This window comes from Centruroides vittatus, unplaced genomic scaffold (genome assembly GCF_030686945.1).
Source record: "Centruroides vittatus isolate TY-2023 unplaced genomic scaffold, ASM3068694v2 scaffold_386, whole genome shotgun sequence".
Taxonomy (NCBI): Eukaryota; Metazoa; Arthropoda; class Arachnida; order Scorpiones; family Buthidae; genus Centruroides; species Centruroides vittatus.
The window spans coordinates 1,928,116-1,948,062 of NW_027122706.1; the positions used below are offsets into that span (position 1 = coordinate 1,928,116).

At 34.4% G+C, this 19,947-nt stretch overlaps 2 protein-coding genes across 2 annotated transcripts in view; one reads left to right on the plus strand and one right to left on the minus strand.

Moving 5' to 3' along the window:
• LOC136988778 (probable glutamate receptor) overlaps window positions 1-19,947 on the plus strand; it is a 30,831-nt gene that overhangs the window by 5,736 nt on the left and 5,148 nt on the right. The window contains exons 2-4 of the mRNA XM_067286741.1: window positions 19,317-19,502; window positions 19,571-19,671; window positions 19,737-19,827. Of these exons, the coding sequence (XP_067142842.1) occupies window positions 19,401-19,502; window positions 19,571-19,671; window positions 19,737-19,827 (294 nt within the window). The 5' untranslated portion in view covers window positions 19,317-19,400. The remainder of the gene's footprint in view (window positions 1-19,316; window positions 19,503-19,570; window positions 19,672-19,736; window positions 19,828-19,947) is intronic.
• Window positions 12,123-13,202, minus strand: LOC136988777 (zinc finger MYM-type protein 1-like). Its single transcript, XM_067286740.1, has one exon. It carries the CDS (start codon window positions 13,200-13,202, stop codon window positions 12,123-12,125), a length of 1,080 nt encoding a protein of 359 aa, XP_067142841.1.

Below are 19,947 nucleotides of genomic sequence, written 5' to 3' on the forward strand. Positions count from 1 at the left end.
CTTGGGTTTAATGGAGGTAATATAGTATCTGATGATTTAACTCCGACACGGCTAACGCATTCGAGTAGAGCAATTTTCTAGTCGCTGAACTCGAAGTTTGTTGTACTGTATTTGAGTCTGACAACGAAATATCTTGTACTGGGAGTCCTTCGGACGGCTTGTTGTTAATTTTTACTCAGTTCCTCGTAAATAATTCATCTCGGAGTATATTAGTGCTAGACTCGTTTATAATGAAAAGTTATTCAGTAGTATATTCAGTTTGCTTATAATTCTTTATCTTCGCATTCCTAATTTTTATTATCTTTCGGATTAATTAGATGTTATTACCGACTTAAACTACATCTGTTGTTGGTTAGCTATTTAAACGCTCGAATTGGCAACGACTTATATATCCACTACTGTATGACGGTAACAATACCGGTATTGTATTCTTGAATTCTTATGATTCGGTGTTGAACACTTAAAGTAAGAGATTTTTGAAATTTGTTTTACTTTTTTCGCCCTGCGGGCACTTTTTTACGAAGCATATTGTCGGTTTGGCCAGGCCCACAATAATGTGGCCGGGTGGAGAGGATTGATAGTACAGATGGAAATATAGAAACACTACACGTGAGGAAGCCTTCCACGAGAACTTTATGGGAAACTCTCCTTATTTAGGTTTCAGACAGGCGAAGAAAAATCCTCATTTGGCTAGTCACTTGATCAGGCACGAACTCATTCATGTAAGAGACAGTATCTTCGATATCGGTAATATATATATATATTTTAACTTAAACTGACGAATGATATTTCCGTAATAAATACATAACTTGTTATAAATTGTATAAATTTTTATGTTGTCTCTAAAGATTCTGAGCGGCAATATAATTTTGTGGCTGAAATCATCTTCCTGATGATTTGGATCTTGATTTATCCAAATTAAATGATTGCAACCGTGGAAGCACGCCTTCGTAGAACCAACAAGTTCGTTAGGGTTTTGCATTAAACTTCATAACCTATAATTCTTTTACTTGTAACGTTTCCTCTGACTATCGGTCGAAATGTCACAAAGACAATAATTTATAAATTTTGCTTTAAATAAAGCAAACATAAGCGATTTTTTTTTTTTTTGACTTTAAGTAAGGATATGATTATACTATTATGATCAGAGATACAGGAAGACGTAGTAAAATGAACTGCAATTTCTCAAATCAAAGTAAATTCACTTTCAAAAATTTAAAATTCAAGATTTTACATTTTTAAAACAAATTATCATTATTTACAAAGAATTAGACTCGTCGAGTGTTATTGTTATACCATTATTAAGATAAAATAAAACAGCTTTGAAGAAGATTGCACATCATTTACAATCGCACATGAGAATGTTCTGCTCAAAATAAAACAGGATTTTACAAATCATGGTTGACCTGAAAGAAATTCCTTATAATACGGGGAAGAAAGGGCTTTTCTTGATTCCCGTATTATGAACCATCATCTGAAAATTTGTTTCTTATTATAAAATTAATCTTGAAATATAAAAAAAAATTAAGTGAAAAAATTAAAAGGTAAAAAAGGTAATCTTAGCAGACACACATCTTTTTCTGAATGATCGTTTCTCTATATATTATGTAGATTTATTTAATAAAAGAAAATTGTTAAAAGAAGGAATGATATATATTTGACCAAATACTTGATCAATTTGTTAAGAAAGGTAATCAAATATGTCTACTAGAGGTAATATTATGAAAGATATTGAAGACTAATTGAAAATGGCTTTAGTTCACCGAAAAATAGCAAATTTTAAGTAATGTAGGAATGTCTTATCGAGTTGTAAAGGTGAAATTTAGAAATTTTGAAAGAAACTTTATTGAAAATTAACAATGATTATAGTTCATCCCTGATAGGTTAGAAATGCCTTGTGTGTTATGCGAAAAATGTATAGGTCTATACGAATTTTGAGTTTACACTGCTATATACAGGATATTTATATAAGATTTTAGTACTTAGATTTAACGAATAGACTAAGGTTTGAGACAATTAAGTGGACGATAATCATTTTTGCATAATTTGGCCGCGTAAAATAAAGAAATAGAAATATTCATGCCGAATGAAAAATTAATTTCAGTTTTTTTATTGTCGTTAAGCGATTGTTACCATTGTTACGAAATACATAGTCGTTTGCACTGTTGAAGGCTAAATGACGAGTTTTACAATAAAAATGGAAATTTTAGGGGGGGTTGGAAAGGGATTACATTGTTGTAGAGCAGAAAAATTGGTTGGGAAGTATGTGTGTAAGAATAAATGGAAGAACGCGTGCGACGGACTGGAACACGGCCCGGTGCATCGTTCATATTTATATTATTTCTATTTTTGGTTTTTTGGTGGTCCGAAGGAGTTCTTCCAACGGGACAGTGGGCCCCAGGGCCGCCGATAAAGCGAAAATCCCAAAGGGGGCCCGGAGGGCGGCTCAAGAACGGGATACGCCCGGAGAGCGGCCCAGCTACAAAAGGGGCCCGCACGGCGGAACCGGAATCCGTATCTTAATCCGGATGTAATCGACCAACTGCGAGTTCAGCGCAGAGCGCCGGATCCGCCCAACAAGCAGGCAGTTGTCCCGGGGAACCCCCCGCCGAGCGAAGGAGCTCGGATGCCTGTTGCACTACAGATTGTAAGCAACTGGCAATAATGAATCTATTGTTGACCTTTGGCTATTGTTAACAATTATGCGCGTTTATTGCTAATGTTTGACAACTCTAAACCATTTATGTACAAAACGGCTTTTCAAATTTTAAAACTTTTATTTGAATTCCATCTGAAACGTCTTCCTCGTACGAAAATTTCAAAAAAGTGTATCGTTTCTTCCATAAATCGTCTTAAATTCCCTTCCGAAGTTGCATTTCGCCATGCAGTAACGAGTGTTGGCATTCAAATTTCTATTAATATTTAAAAGTTTTCAATCGGCAATTTTCTTATTTAAACAAAATTTTCTGTATCCGTGAACACCGACGTCTCTTGCGTTGCTTTCTTCTTTGCTCTTGTTTCACTCATCATATTTGCATGCTGATTAAATGTCTGGTGTCATCGGGCTGCATTTGAAAAAATTGTACTGTACACCTATAAATTCCCACTGTCGCCGCTTGTCCGGCTGTCTTCCATTCATCTCCAGAACGGACTTAGATAGAGGAAAGACCTTATGATATGGAAACCTTAGGGCAGGAGGCCCGATTAAGTATATGCGGAGTTCTCATGCAAACCGGAAGTCATGTTATTTCAATTAAAAATTGTTCTCTTGAAAGGTGTTAGATAGATGACCGGCACGACTCTATTGTTAAAAGAAAAGTATGATGTACTATACAGGGGCAAGTCATTAATAATTTATGGTGGAGGGCACATATTTTAAATTAAAAATTGCACTTTACAGTTTTCGCCGATCCCTCTTCAGTCTATAAACAATAAAATTGTTTTGTAGCATACAGTTAATAATTTTTTTTAACAAAGATGTAAAATATGAAAATAACTTACAAAGGTACAGTCTGCTACAGAGTTTACATCGATATTTTGGGCCTGTTCGACATCAATCGCGATCGCATAACATTGTTCTTTTATTTTTATGTGACGTCGTCGTTGCATACGTCATTTATTAACATTCTGCTATTCAAATTAAGTTATAATTATTTTTAATTTACATGTTCTGCAAATTTCCGTAGATATGCATGGTGCTGTAGAAACAAAATTTTAATATTATTTTTACTGCAATGTATAAACTAAGGTGATTGGGTACTTTTTAATTTAAACTCGAACGGATCTCCGCACTTAATATTCCGTTAATTAATTAATTGCATCTGCCCGTGTTTTTTTTTTTGTGATCCGAATAGGGACCACCGTGTAATTTCTTTTCAAGATATTCTTTTAAGTAGAATTGCGAAAATCTACTAAAGGTCTACATTTTCCCCCGGGTTTATGAGTTTTGAATGCAATTTTTAAAATAGGCGTTCTACTCTTTGATAGAATTTCAGTTGTAGAATCCTCTTCTAGTTCTATAAAATCTTCATTCTTTCCCATTCGTTAGCAACTAAACTAAGTTATTCTGCTTTATCCGCCCGAAGAACAATTTTATTATTTTGTTGTAGGCTTAGGAAAACATTTTCAACTCCTTGCTGTCGACCAACTGCCGAAATTTAAATTCGAAGGAACACGCAATATTTTTTGTAATAAATAATAAATTTTGAGACTTGAATATTTAAATATATCTAAAATAAAATCAATATAAAATAGTTTTTCTTTCGTATTCAAATTTCCGTTTTCTGCAGGAAATTCTTCTCCAAATTGCCGCGGGTGAGGGGTGCGAAGTCTAAATGCAGCCTGTCAAATCTTTGACGACTTGTCGCTGATTTCTGGTGTTTACGATTAGAATAATTTCCGTGCGTTTCTTCTTAAGACAGCTCTCACGCAAGAAAAATCACTACGGAAAAGTAATGCGGAAAAAGAATAAAGAAAAGTAATTCTACAGTGGTTCTTGCGAAATATATCGTGCCTCGTCAGATCCGGAAAATAATTTAATTAAGCAATCGGATATTATTGTAATGACGTCACAGCCGATATGGCAGAGATGGAGGAAAAGCTATTGTAGCATTTAGTTGGCATGTCTGCGCGTCAATGGATGAGAATCTCTTCTATAGACGATTGCATAAAATCCCAATTGCCCTTTTACTTCAAATACTATATTCTTTCGAAACTCTTTATTATGAAGTGGTGATGACGTAAATTTCTACTTGATTGCTATCGGTGCAGGAAAGTCCTTTTCCCTATTCAATTTTCTGCACTGGTTTTGTGGTACGAAAAGGGAAAATTTCTCTAAATACGTTTTCCATAAGAGGTTTTACTCAAAACCATTACCTGCCTATAAAGAAATAAACAAAAATCGACACAAATCTTATGGTTGTAAGATTTAGTAGACACTCTAATAATACAGCGCGATTTAAAATTCGTCCGAACTGGGCGTGGAAACGACAGACGCTTCGAAATAATGACTTGGTGCGTCTAAAGACACAAAGTAAATTATGACGTCGGCAAATCAGTTCAGCCACTTAGGGGCGAAGACTCTTTACCATCGCACTATATAATCCACACCTAGCTAACGTGGGAGAGATAGAGATTGCCTATTCAGAATACAAGTAAAATGCGCGGTTAGTAGAATCGCAATTGCCGAAACACAGTCTAAAAGAAGTAGGGGATAGAAAAATCAATATATAAGTTATATTAAAAGCGCGACTAACCGGCCATTCCTGCGTGTGCGTAGGGATGTAAGCAAAATCATGATGCACAAGAACGAGCAGTAAGAAAATACAACACATTCTCGCGCGCTTTCCTGCTTTCAGATTGGCAATACGCAGGAGTGGACGTGTAAATGCAAGACCACGCGCATTCTCGACTGCGTGGCGCGTGGAGTGTTGAACATTTCAAACGTTATGAGTGGAGCGCCTCGAATGTAATTACATTCTAATCGAGTCGGCCATGTTACAAGTGCAAACAAAGGATCGTGTCCGTGCTATTCGCATTTTTACCGAATGCTCGCCTTCTGGTGTTTAAAAACAGAACTATTTTATCTGGGTCGTTTGAATCATTCTCAACATTAAAGATGAATAACAATAGAAAGCTTTCTGTTGCGTTCCAAATTACAATTTCAAAGCCTTACGGGAACCCAATATAAGTTTTTGTCTATTTTCACATGAAAAACAGATGATTATTCGGAAATCAGAATGCGGAGCTCATAAATATAACCGACGGAAAGACTAATAAAAATTGGCAAAATATTCTCGATTATTCGGCTTTATATGAACAAGTTAGGCTGTCATTTTAAAAAGATTTTTCCTTAATGTTTAAAATGCCAGAACTTTTGTGTGGGACACAGTGTCGGATTTAAGCATTTTGAGGCCCTAAGCTGAACGCTGTGTCAGGCCTCTTACCAACCCGTCACACTTTTAGAAGTCAATCATAAAAAGAAAAGAATTAACATAAACATATAAACTACTTCTTATTTTGTGTAGTATTTAAAATATATTTTGTTGGTTTGTAAGAAAAATTTATTAGAAAATTTGACTTCAATTTTCTTTTTTGTAGAAAGTTTTGAGGCTTCTTGAAACTCGAGGCCCTAAGCAAAAAGGTAACATAGCTTGCTTGTAAATACGGCCCTGATGGGACAGATTTCAAAGCTAATGCTTTTTAACACACAGAGCACAATTGTATAGAACGATCTCTCTCATTTGTTTCTATAATATCACATGTAACGACGTGTCCCTCTAGCAATAATTGTTCTCCTATAAATTTCTCGATAAATAGCTACAAGCAGCATATATCATTATATCGGACTGTAATATATGATTAATTTTATGTTGACTAGTTACGAGCGACCCAGATAAAGTAGCCATTTTGTAAAAATGCAGCGCCCTCTATAGTTCATGAAAAACGCGAATTGCTGCTGCTGGAATTTATGTAGTAGTTAATAGTCAAAAAAATAAAACAAAGCACTGTACTTGAGTGAAAGAGCACAGGCGCTGCTATAGCCAGCTTTTGACAAGCCATTGTGATGTTCATCGCGAAAGGAGCACACAAAGATATGTACACAAGAAACAATATCTTTATTTCGTGATGAACGCGGTTCTTCGGATTCCAACTCTTTTTTCGGTCCACAGATTTAAGAAATTTGCACACATTTGAGGAATTTTGGTTGCAAAACACTTATACACTATAAGCAAAACTTGATTAAACAATAGGGGGAACCACAACTAATATTAGGTTCGCGACAATTAATATCAATTGATGCCTTCAGAACCGCGACATAAAAAAACATGATTAATTCTAAGGCCTTAATCTAATTAAACACTAAATAGGAACGAGAAAGATAGACGTAAAAATGAATAAGAAAGAAGTTCATAGGAAAGTTGATACCCGTTCTTCAGCGTAGTCCCAGGTGTGGTGACACTCTTGATCCCAGTTTCTTACACAGAAGGAATGATCTATATCTTGTCCTTTTCGCAAGGATCTCTTTGGTATTCTTTGTTAGTCTCAATTTTCTCTCTTCGCTATACCTGAACTCAAGACTCCCGAGAGCTTCTCCTAGCCTCAGGTCATTCCCAATACACGACAGAGTTATCTGTTCACCTCTTCTCGCTCGGACGTCCAGCCAAAAAGTGTCTTGTTTTCTCAAGCTTAGCCCTCAGGGCTTCTTCTCTTTTGCTCTATTGTTCTATACATGATTTTAGAAAGACGAAAGACAAAAGAACAAAGAAGAAGAAAATGAATAAAGAAAATATATTATATACAAATAAAAATATATATAAAATATGGCGTATTGCCACACCATAAGCAAGGATGTTATTTTTGGACGAAGGTCTTTGATCGATCTACGTCATCACGATGATGCTGAACTTGCTGTTCAGCACCACCGTGATGACGCAGATCGTCGCCTTCTTCTGAAAAGATTACAGTTCAGTCACTATCGGCTCATTGACATTTGCAACAGATGTTTGACCTTTCTTTATCTATGAGCGTTTTTCAGATTTGATCGTAAGCCTTCGTTGCGTTATGGCCACTTCTGAGGTGACAGAACATCAGCACGCAAATATTTTTTTGAAAGTTTCAAATTGTCAGACATGATTAATGTATCTCATGTACTGATTTTTTTTTCATACGCAACGTCAGTCTTTTCGCCCGATCCAAAGAGTAAAATAGCACGTTTATCATTTATTTACCGTACCGTTAATTTTAACGTTGTAGAATTCGTTTTACGTTAAATAAAATGGAATGTAGTGAGTATGGTTTAAAATATAATCAAAGACAAAGTTTAAACAATGCCATTTGTGATATACCGGTACAATACTTGTGTTTTCTGTTAATAATTATAAATTATAAATGCTTTAATCGAAATTATCAGTTAAAAGTAAAATAGTTAAAGGACGACGAAGACTTAATATGTTGTAATTTGTTTAAAAAATAATACACGTTTAGAAATTGCAAATAGAGTAAGACCTCGCTTAATGCTGCATCGTTTAACGCTGATTCGATATAACGCGGTCTGCTCGAAGTCTAAAAAAAGCTCAAAATTTACGCCGATTTAAATCATCGCGGCATTTCGTTGATTCGTATATAATACGATTATTTACGAACACGAACCAATCAGCAAAAGGTGCCAATTCGTCGTAGCGCTATACTTTCCTTAAATCTATGTTTGTTTGATGCAATTTTAGAAAAAAATATAACATCGTAGATGCCGTAGGCAATGTCGACTTCGCTTGGCAAGAATTAACTGATAAATGCATGAATAGACTGTGGAAGAAGGTATGGCTAGAGGTGTCTAAGAATTCTCAACGAGAAGAGCCTATCGTTGACCAAGTCGTCAACTTAATCGATACAGCAGGACTAGATGTAGACGAGCAGGATATTGAGGAGTTACCGCAGGTTTCTGGTGAGAGCCTTACCAACGACAACGTTTAAGAGCTGGCAGAACAAGGAATGCAGAACTGAAAAATAGTAATTATGAGACGAAGAACAGCAGAGAATTTCGCTACAGATTTTCTTAGTAAAAGTTTGGTAACGATAACCGAAATCGTCGACCAAACTGTAACGAATGATCTAGATTTTGAAAGAGTGCAAAAGCAAGACGAGGCGTTTTGGATGCGATCTCCTGCTACCGACATTTGCTTAAGGAAAGGGAAAAAAGCGACAAATGAAACTACACGACTTTATTGCAAAAAACAAAGAATTTCAGAAGAGTCAGGACCTTCGTCACAAAAAATGAACTTTACATTTCTGTGTGCATATGTTTATGTGTTATTTAAGATATATTATTATGCAAATTAATATAAAAATAACTTAAAATTAAAGTAAAATCTGTTTATTTTTTATGGCGTGTTCCCCTTTCCCTTTACTCTATGTTAAAATTGTCTCGTTTAACTCTGTTTCGTTTAACGCTTTGTCGTCTAGGAACGCATCCCCCGAGTAAAGCGGGGTTTTACTGTACTTCATAAAATGACCAAAATTAATTCAGTGCATACAAGTTTTTAGCCTTTATGTTAGGCTTTCCTCGACGCTTAAAGTAGTTCCGAAATAGATAAATAACCAGACATAATTTTTTTAGAGATTTTGTTCTGATTTCAAAAGTGTACTGAATTTTAAAAGTTGCACCGATTAAGAAAATAAAATGCAGAGTAGTTCCCCCTAACAAACATTACGTCCCCCACCTATAATGAGTAAAAAGAAGGTTTTAGTCTTGAACCCTATCCTGTCCAAAATACGAGGTAATGTTATCCAGACAATATCATAGTTACGTATGTCTTGGGAGTAATGAATTTGTAATTAATGCAAACAATAGTCTTTTTAGACTATATACTTATGCATATTACAGAATGTTCAAATACTAACAGCACTTCTCTTAGTGGAAAATATCAAATTTTAAGTTTCTCTAAGTTTTATTTTATTCATATTTCCATCTCATAATCATACAGTATTAATTTTTCATGGAAAAAATTCATTTTTAAGCAAGATTTCTACCATAATTTTAATTTATTTTCACTTTTAACTAATAATTTCTAACAAAGCATTTATAATTTATAATTACGTACAGAAAACGCAAGTGTTGTACCGGTTCACAAATAGCACTGTTTAAAATTTGTCTATGACTATATTTTAAACCACACTCACTACATTCCATTTTATTTAACGTATAGCGAGTTCTACAACGTTAACGGCACGATAAACAAATGATAAACATACCATTTTACTCTTCGGATCGAGCAAAAAGGCTGACGTTGTGTATGAAAAAAATCACTCATTTATAAGTAATCTAAAAATTTGTAACTTATTTTTCATCTTTAACTAATACAAATACGAATAAAGCTTTCATAATTTGTAACTATGACCAGAAAATACCACCATTGGTGCTGTTCGCCGTAGCGGCATAATTTTGAACTAATGCTCGCTCATGGGATAGCAATATGAAACTTGTATTCATTTCAAGGCACAATTCAAGCTCCGAATTTGACATTTGGTATCTTAACAGAGCTGTAAAGCGTATCATAGGAACAAAAAAGTCAAAGAAACCACACCTCTACAAGCGATCCTTCGCGAGATAATTCTATGTGAACAAAATGATTCTATGTGAACGTTTTGAGGGTCCCAATTTTACCCCGAACCTACTTGAAAAGGCTAAAAGCTCCCTGAACACGAGGATCGCCACCTTTCACTGCTACTTCCGGGGAGCGCGATTGGGAGTCGCGCCGCTCTCTCGAGATTTTTTTTTTTTTTTCCTATCTTCAAACCCTCACGTATGTGTGTATTTCTGTGTTATTTTTTGAAAGTAAAGCGTTCCCTGACACCCGGAGACCACGCCCGTGAAAATCCGCCGCCCCTTTTGGCTGTTGAGTTACGTAACCGGAAATGACGTAGTCAATTCTTTATAGGGTAATATCTTGCGAAGGGTCACATATAACGGTTTGGTTCCTTTGACTTTTATGCTCGTACCAAAAGGACTTTTATGCTCGTTTAAATTGGGGATTCGTAAAACCCCTCATTCGGAGCTTGAAATCGTGCCCATTTCAAACTTCAAGTTGCTCACCTCTGCCGTTTCTACCAGTACTCGGTACATTGTACTCGGTACTCGGTTCATTGTACTCGGTAAAATTCTTCCAACTCCGGTCTTGAATTTTATTATTGGTAAAATGTGAAGTTATGAAAAATATTTTTTGATTAATATTTAGAGAAATTTCTAAACTTTCAGAAAACAGCTTTAACAGCTAAACAACTACCGGATTACATCGGACTACTTTTTCGCGATTATATTTAATTAATTACTAAATAATTTGTCACTAGAAGAAATTGTTAGAGCCCATCTCTTATTAAATTTAATAATTATAATTAAATTAATATTTATTAAATAATTTAGAATATTCTGGAAGAAAAGAATCGGCCCGAAGCGGCACTCAAACTCGCAACTCCCGCTTACCGTGCGAATACGTTGCCAGTTACGATGTAATCCGGTAGTTGTTTAGCTTTACAAATTTATCCGGTTTAGTGATGTTCGCAGTGGCGAACTAAGGCTAAAGCGGGCCCTAGGCAACATTGTAATTCCGGGCCTATTTTTCACTCATGACACATACTTTGCGTTTGGTAGTTTGGTTTTAAAGCATATAGTATGTAGTTCTATTTAATTATCGGATTCCAAGAAAAAAAAAGAAAAAAAAATAATATACATGTACAAAAATTAAATAAACATAATTTATTAAAACAAACAAACATAAACATAATTTATTAAAACAAACAATAATACTTAAACAAACATACCCAGATTGATTAGTTATATTGCCTTTTTTCTCACTTTTAATTCTGCAAACTCGTCAATTAGTTTGTCATAATTAATAGAGTTATTTAATAACTCTTTTTCTATATAAAGTAATGATAAACTATTTAATTTTTGTTGGCCTAATGTGGATCTTAAAAAATTTTTTATTCTGGCCATTACTGAAAATGATCTTTCACCGCTTGCATTGCTTATTGGAAGGGTTAAATAAATTCTCATAATTATGTTTAAATTAGGGAATGTTGAAATAATATTATTTTCCTGAATAAATGACCACATGGATACAGGCGAAATAATGTTTTCTTTACTTATAAAAGTCTTTAATTGTAATACTTCATTTTTCAGTTCTGCTAGGTTTAAATGTTGTTCATAACATTTTAATTCCTCCATTGAAGAGTCACTATCATGAAAAATTGTTTCGAATTTATTGTTAATAGTTTTATATCACTCAGGTCTTTTTTTTAATGTTGCTAATTAAAGAATCGCATACAACAAAAAAAATATTAACTTTAAAATGTTCTTTGCCACTGAATCTTATTTCATGTTCTGGAATTTCATCATGAAATAGTTTTCGTATTTTCTGCCGTTTTTTATCATTAGTATATGCAATATCTTTAACTTTTTCTGCTTCTTTTTCTAAATTGTCAAAATCATCTCTAACAGTTTGTATGAAATCTATCAATGAATCATATATTAAAACTGCTGTATTTAGGGATTCGTCTTTTTTGTTTGAAGCATCTATTCTCTCTAAAATCTTTTCCCATATAGTAACAGTACATACTCAAATGTATCAAGTTTTTTTATGTAAATCGGCAGCTTCGGACCTTGTTAATGGTTTTTCATCTATGTTTGAGGAAAAATGACGTAAACAATGTTTAATTTCTTCATAATTTTCCTTTAAGGATTTCACAGCATCGGAACGAGCAGACCACCTGGTGTCACAAATAGGTTTAATACTCAAGTGTTTGCTCTTACAAAATTTTTTTAATGCATTCCACCTATGTGTAGAACTTGAAAAAAATACGTACAATTCCTGAACGATATTGAAAAAAGTGGTCATTTCCATGCAACTTTCGGCAGCAGCGTTTTCAATTAAATTTAATGAATGATTTGCGCATGGTATAAAATGGACAGAAAAAATATGTTGTTCTATTCTGGATTGGAGTCCCTTATATTTACCTGACATATTAAACGCATTATCATAACTCTGTCCCCGACAGTTAGTGATGTCTAAATCTATATTATTTAAAAATTCTAAAATAACTTTCTCCAACTTTTCACCCGTATGAGAAAATATAGGTAGAAATTCCCAAAATCTTTCTTTTATACCACTTGGAAGAACATAGCGAATAATGACGGTCAGCTGATCTACGTGAGATATATCAGGTGTTAAATCAATAATTAGAGGGTAAAATTTGGCTTCCTTTATTTCGTTCACTATTGTGAGTTGTAAATCTTTCGATATAATAGAAATAAATTCATCAAATATTGTAGACGACAAATAGTTTATAGTACCGGTGCCGCAGTTTGCATATTTTTTCATATGTTCCCGCAAAAATGGATCGAACTCGGATAAATATTTTAAAGCACCTATATAATTACCATTATTTTCACTAAAAAATACTTCATTTTTACCACGAAACGCTAAAGAGTATGAAGAAATAAATTTGATTGTCGCTACCACATGTTTAAGTACTTCCCTCCAATATTTTTTTTCATTTATAATTTGTTTTTCCAGTTCAGTGTCAATGCGTCCGATAATTTTAGATCTTGTTATAAAAATTAAAATGGAGTTAATATGGTCACTGGAGTTTTCATGCTCTGACAATTTTTTAAGTACATTTTTCCAATCATTCGTCCCTTTTGTCATTAGCGTTGTTTGCTTGGAAAATAATTTACAGACGTAACAGTACAATAAGTTGTTGGTTTCAGTATAAGCCAACCAATCTCTTTTAACTTTTTCCCCGCTATTAATAGTTCTGAAGAAGAGGCAATAGTTAATTTTCTTGTGATTTGTTTTGACCCTTCGTTGCATCGAATAGAAGATGATTCCAAAGATCCATTTATTGATTTTGGTGGATTTTTTATATAATACTCTCGCATGGTGTCTGTTAAGTATTCTGGCCATAATGCAATATCGTTTACAAAACTCTTAGTTTCATCATTACTTTGAGATGATTTTAAATTTATATTTTCTCCTTTTGTTTCATCTTCACAAACGGAATTGCTTGGTTTTTCCTGCTGGTCTTTTTGCAGAATAGTTTCGGACACGAATGATGTTTCTGGAGTTTGAGCAGGTGAAATTTGTGAAAGTGATGACGACAGGGCCGGATTTACATAAGGGCATTTGGGGCCTGTGCCCAGGGCCCCCACAAAATAGGGGCCCCCACAAAACTAAAACTTTTCTATTACCGCGACAGCCTAGTGTGGCCTAATGATGAGGGCAACAGGCAGAGAAAACCAAACCCGAGAAAAAGTCTATGAAACATCGGAAAATTTCGGGAAAAAATTTCACATAGGTATTTTTCAGTTAAATTAAAATAATTAGTTTTACACAATAAAATATATGTATGTTTACAATAACCTTATTTTAAAATAAAATTTACAACTTCCTAGTTGAAATTTAATTGAAAGTACAGTATTTTGTGTAAATTTTCTAAATCATCAAATTTGCCTACTCTTAAAGGGGGGATTCCCACCGATTTTGTGCCCAGGGCCCTGGATTGGTAAATCCGGCCCTGGATGACGATTGTTGTAATTGTTCTCCATCTAGAGTTAAAAATTTGTCCAACGATCTTTTCATTTGTTTTGCCACTTTATCTCGATCTGCTTTTCGTTTTCTTTTTTCACTTCCACTTAAATGTTTATAGGAATTCATTTTAAAGACCACGTACTAAAAAGAAAGAAGAAAATGATCTTCAATTAAATTTATTTTTACTCAATATCACAATCACAAACAAAATCACAATTTGTGGTATTTTATATTATATATTATTTTAATTAAATAATGTAATACTTTTATAAAAACTTACATTTTTATTTTAGGAATTCCAGAAAGTATTAACTATGAATCCAAAACAATCTATTTGCAATCAAGTCTAGGTACTTAAGTCTTAATTGCACAATTTTCAATCACAACTCACATAAGATGCAATACGTTCAGGAGACACTGATTTTAAATAGCTACGTTTGACTTTTTAAACACGTGCATAGTAAAGGCTCGATCGTATTTACACACATCGACACTCGCGGGCGTGGATGCATAAGCACGGGAACGCTCGTCCACACTTGTCGACTTTATCAATCAACGATTCGGCATAATTTGGATACGTTTCAGCTATAATTATGAATATCACGTTTTTCTGTTAAATAAAAATAAAAATTAATTATAAAAATTAAAAAATTAAAAACCTAATTTTCGGGCCCCAAAAATTACGGGCCCTAGGCACGTACCTAGGTTGCCTAGGCCTTAATCCGCCCCTGTATGTTCGTTTATGTAAATAGCTTTTATTGATTTACATTTATATAAATATTTATTCATATCGCCTAGAGAGCTATACTCTATATAACGAACTCCAGGCTCGATATATTTTTGCTATTGCCCGAGTAAAAATTACGAATCATCGCAATCCCTGACTGATTTTGCATTAGTAAAAATATCTTAACCTTTATACATTATTATTGTTTTTTTAAAGCAGTTCGTGGGCTGTGCGAAAACTTGAACTAAGTAGCGTATGTGCCACTCAAAATGCAAATGATTTTCTCAATGCGAGTGTATTGATTGGTTTTAGATAGTGGCACGCAACACCAGGGCGATCTGCAATCAGGAAAATGTGCGAAACCGATCGGGCGTTATTGACGTGAAGGAAATCGGGAAAACTTCATGAGCCAGATCGTCGGCCTAAGTACGAACCCGAACCGACTATCAGTATTTAGGGATCAAATCCGCTTAGCCACTGGTGCAGCATGGAAATGACGTGCCGATAGATTCTAGGTTAAAAACTTTTGCAGCAGTCTCGGCGGCACTGGAATGCTACCGCTTGGTCGTTTGTCCGGCTTTCGATGTATGAGAAAAACAAAGAATGTTTCTGAAATGTTTGATTCTTGAAAGCTTCACCATGTTACTAAAGTAGGCTACGTGGAGTGCAGAGACAATAATAAAAAGCGTATGGTTTCGCTTCGAAGCGCCAAGCTTATCATTATCGAAGAGAAACTCCCAAGAAAAAATTTGTCTTTCATTTCGGGTGCCATAATGTTTACTTGGCGCAATATTTGTTTACATCTCAGATGTTTTTTTCTTTGGATGTCAATTTTTTGACTAATTTTTTCATTGCCTTTCTGCCAATTATTTATGACTGTTTATTGTTGCCTCTATTTGATCTTAAAACGAAACAATGTAAAAAAAAATAAATAAAACCAAGATTGAAAGTTAAGTGCCGGAATAATTCAGCGGGTTATTGGACCTAGTGGAAGATTACTCTCTATTTACACGAATTCTAATTGCAATAATATTGTATAACACGATATTACTGCAGTTAGTACTAAGTTAGTCTGAACTAAGTCAGAAAGGAAGGAAAATTTGAATTTTCGTGTACTTGCTTATAGTAAAATTAAGTAAGATTACGGTTTTTCATTTTTGATTATTTTCGCCCCGTGGACATTAAGAGGGCCTTGTAATCAAACTCATTTATGGGTTCGACTAGGCTTACAATGGGGACGGCGGAATGGTTAGTTGGAATAAGGAAACGAGCACGTGAGCGATCTGCCAAGGAGAATGCCTTTTCTATAGGGGAATTAGCTCCTACTTACGTATTACACACGTGAAGAAAGCTCGGAAAACTCTACGCGATCAACCCTTCAGTGCTCAAGGTTACCAATCAAGTGCTTCTACACATTCCGCCATACCCGGAACCGCGAAAAACTCGAGGTTTTTCGATTATCCAGGTCCTAGAGTAGATTTCGGTTTTCGGATGATCGCTTCCACTGTTTATTTTTAATGCTTAAAAAAAAAAAAAAAACAAATTACAAAAATATTGTGATGATCACGCAGATTCATTCTTTCGTTTTCTGTCAGTATTTCGAAACGTTTTCATCATAACTTAATCTAATATGGAAATTAAGATTCCGAATTCAACACGAAAAATTACGAAAAAGAGATTTTATAATTATATTCTATAGTTAATTTGGTGCAAAAATAATCTTGTGATACCTGCTTGTGATACTAATACCTGCGAATAGTGTAAAAGTAAAGTTCTGGATTTTAGGAACGAAAAAAAGCATTCTTAAAACAAGTTTTATTATAAAGTCACTGGAAGATTTGTAGTGAGATAAATTACTTGGAAATTACAATATATTCATCATTATCCTTCCTATCTCATTACAAATATTTAAAAAATAAACTAAGAGCGAAATAATTAGCAGTAATTAATTCAATGATAAAATTGAAGAATTTTGATTAAAATAATTAGTAAACTAAATATTCCATTGATTTAGTTAGTCTATGCATACGAATTTCCGGTTTGGGTGGGATCTTGCACAGATTAACTTGAGAAAATGTCCGTCGTGCTTTATAAAATGTTTTTATAGAATCGTTCTGTTCCAAGCTATGTTATAAACATGGAACTTTTAATATCACGGAGATTAACTTGATAATTTATTCAGGTTTGTTGCTAAGCTTTCTATGAATCGGAATTCCTTGGAATTTTTGATCTATTGTTATTTAGTATATTTAGTAACCTTTTTTTTTAACTCTTTCCGCCCTGTGGGCACTAAGAGGGCCTCTTTAAGTAGGCCCATTATGGGTTCGGCCAGGCCCACAATGGGGCGACCGGGTGGTGAGGGACGGGGCCCGACATATCCGAACGGGCCACCCCCCGAAAAATTCCTGGGGTTTATTCGACCCGTTCGGATTCGATCCCGGGTCCCCCAGAGCGGTAGGCTGCCACCTTTACCGCTCGGCCATCCGGCCGTCGAATTTAGTAACCTTAGAATATAGAATTTATACCAATTAATCTTATATCTTTGTTGGAAAATTTCGAATGCTATTGGTTTTTTTACTCTTGATGTTCAAAGATTCAAGTGATGTATTATTTTCTTATTACTAACTCCATGCTTAATCTTTGTATTAAAGTACAGTTATCGTCTGAAAAAGAGATTTCAACAGGCAAAAAGTTTATTCGTGATATAAAGAATTTTTTTACATTTCTGTATTATAGAGAAGCGGAATTGATTTTTTGCTTAAGCGAATGGTTGTTCAATCGAAGTTAATATGCTGGAAAGGTATAAGTATTTATTTGCAATCAATTATACGATGTAAATGCTGTGAAATCGATGTAAACTCATTACTCATCTTTTTCTGGAATGTACTGTACAGTACACGATCAGAATTTACGTGTGTCAATAATATCATCGTCGACGATAAGATTGTACAGGAGTTATATATTGTTAATAAATCATTTTGCTTTATTAATACAAACTTTATGTTAAATTTGATTATTACTTTTGTATTCAGTGGCGTATCCAGGAGTTTGAGGATGTGGATGATGCTCGAGGCAGATTCGGGAAGATCAAGGCACGTGCCTACTTGTCGTTTTTCGGAAAATGTTATTCAGTTACTTTAGAATGTTACTTTAGTTACCTAATCAATTAGGTATTAGATATATTTACAGCCCCGCTTGCGTAGAATTTCGTTTACCAATAAAAGCTTAAAATAACTCATACTACAATGCGCAGATGTTTATTTTGCAACGAAAAGTGATTATCTGATAAAAGATAAAACATACAATCATATCAGAAGCTCAAATTTCGGGAAAATATGCTTCTTTTAAAATGTGCAATTTATAATCTGCAGAGCCTTTGCAACACTTTTCTTTGAACTGCGTTCAAAGATTTAAGATTCTGTAATCATGGAATTGCAGCTTTATAAGAGTTTCAAAGCGTTGAGGCATGGAAGATACAAACTTGTTCGGCAATTTGACGAGAAGTTGAATCGTATTACTTTTCAAAAATCTCCATACATTTTCTATCGGAGATATGTCTATGTTTAATGCTAGAGAGGGAAGAACACGTACATGATTCCGGTACTGCCTTCCTTACCTCTTGCTAGTGTCCCCGCAGACTATACAAAATGGAGCGGGCACAAGTTATAAAAAAAGGGCATCACACATTATGTAAGACGCTTCAGACTATGATTCAACGTCGAATCAGTGCTCCCACAAGATGGCTCTGGTTGCAGTCAGGGCTAATTTGGCCTTCAAAACAAGGAACATATCCTAGCTTCTAAGGCCAAGTTTTGGTCAACATACAACGATGTTGCATGGGACAATGGGCAAATATCGTTCATTAGTTTATTTTATATTTGCAAAATAGGTTAGAAGTCATGAATTTTCTATTTGTTGATAAAGGAATCTGGAGTTTCCATGGGGATTAGAAGAAGGGCAACACAGACGAAAAGAAGGCACGTGTTCCAAGTGTCCCAATGTAAGGGTGCTTCTGCCTCTTGCCATTTTTCACAAGATTAAGGGTGCTTGTCTTTTATATGGTGTATGACATAAAAATTACGAGAAATTCCAGAAAATTCTCCAAAAATCCTTTCTAAACGAACTTCATTGCAATGTGTTGCCAAGCGGTTCTAAGATTTGCATAGCTTTTGAACTAATGAAATCCAGGGTAGTGACTTATTAAAATGAACTTCTTTATTTACAAATGGAATTGTTTATAGCGCTTGGTTTAATATGTATTGTACGCAACAGTTTATGTAAAGTTACAAAAGTTTAAATAGTAAACGAATTTCATTGCAAGCGAGGTTGTATTTTTAAGTAACAAAACTGATTGCAGAACCATAAGCACTGAAGGATACACCCGTTTGCATTTATTTGTTTCTGTATCCTCCCGTTTCTAGGGGATATTTGCCTGTAAGAAATAATGGAATAAGAATAATAATTTATAAAATATTTATCAAATTTCTTTCCTTCGATTTTCTTAGAGATCGACAGAATTAGCAAGTACTCGAGCCGAGTCTTCGTTAAATATTTTAATAAAATAAAGATCAAAATAACCAAAGTTATTAATGAAGTTAAATGAAATCGAATGCGTTTCGGAGGAAGTATTTTCCTGCTTTAATACTTTCTTCAACCGTAGCTTTTGTTCTCTTCGAGTCGCTGCCGATTCCGTAAGTTGATCTCCGTTCATTCGCAATAATCTATGCTACGAATTGATTGTAATTTTGTTTGTCCGCAGTTTCCTCCTTGGTTGGAAGTACGAACAGATAACGAAGAAGTGCAATTGTTTGGAATTTTGTCCGATCTTCTGAACACTTTATCTCTCAGCATGAAAATCAAGTGAGGTTCTTCTCGTTTCTAAACGTCTTTCACTCTTTCCTTTAACATTTTCAATCTTTTTTTAGATTTCTTGTGGTACCTACAAATGAAACTTTCGGAGAAGAAACAATTAATAACTCATTTTCGAGTGAAATCGTCCAAACTATTCATCGAAAGGTAAGCATTTTAAAATTGATTCGAAAATAATTAATGAATAATCTCTTAATATTTCTATATCAGAAGATTCGTGAATCTTTTTAAATTTCAATATTTAATAATCCATGTAATGGTTTTTCA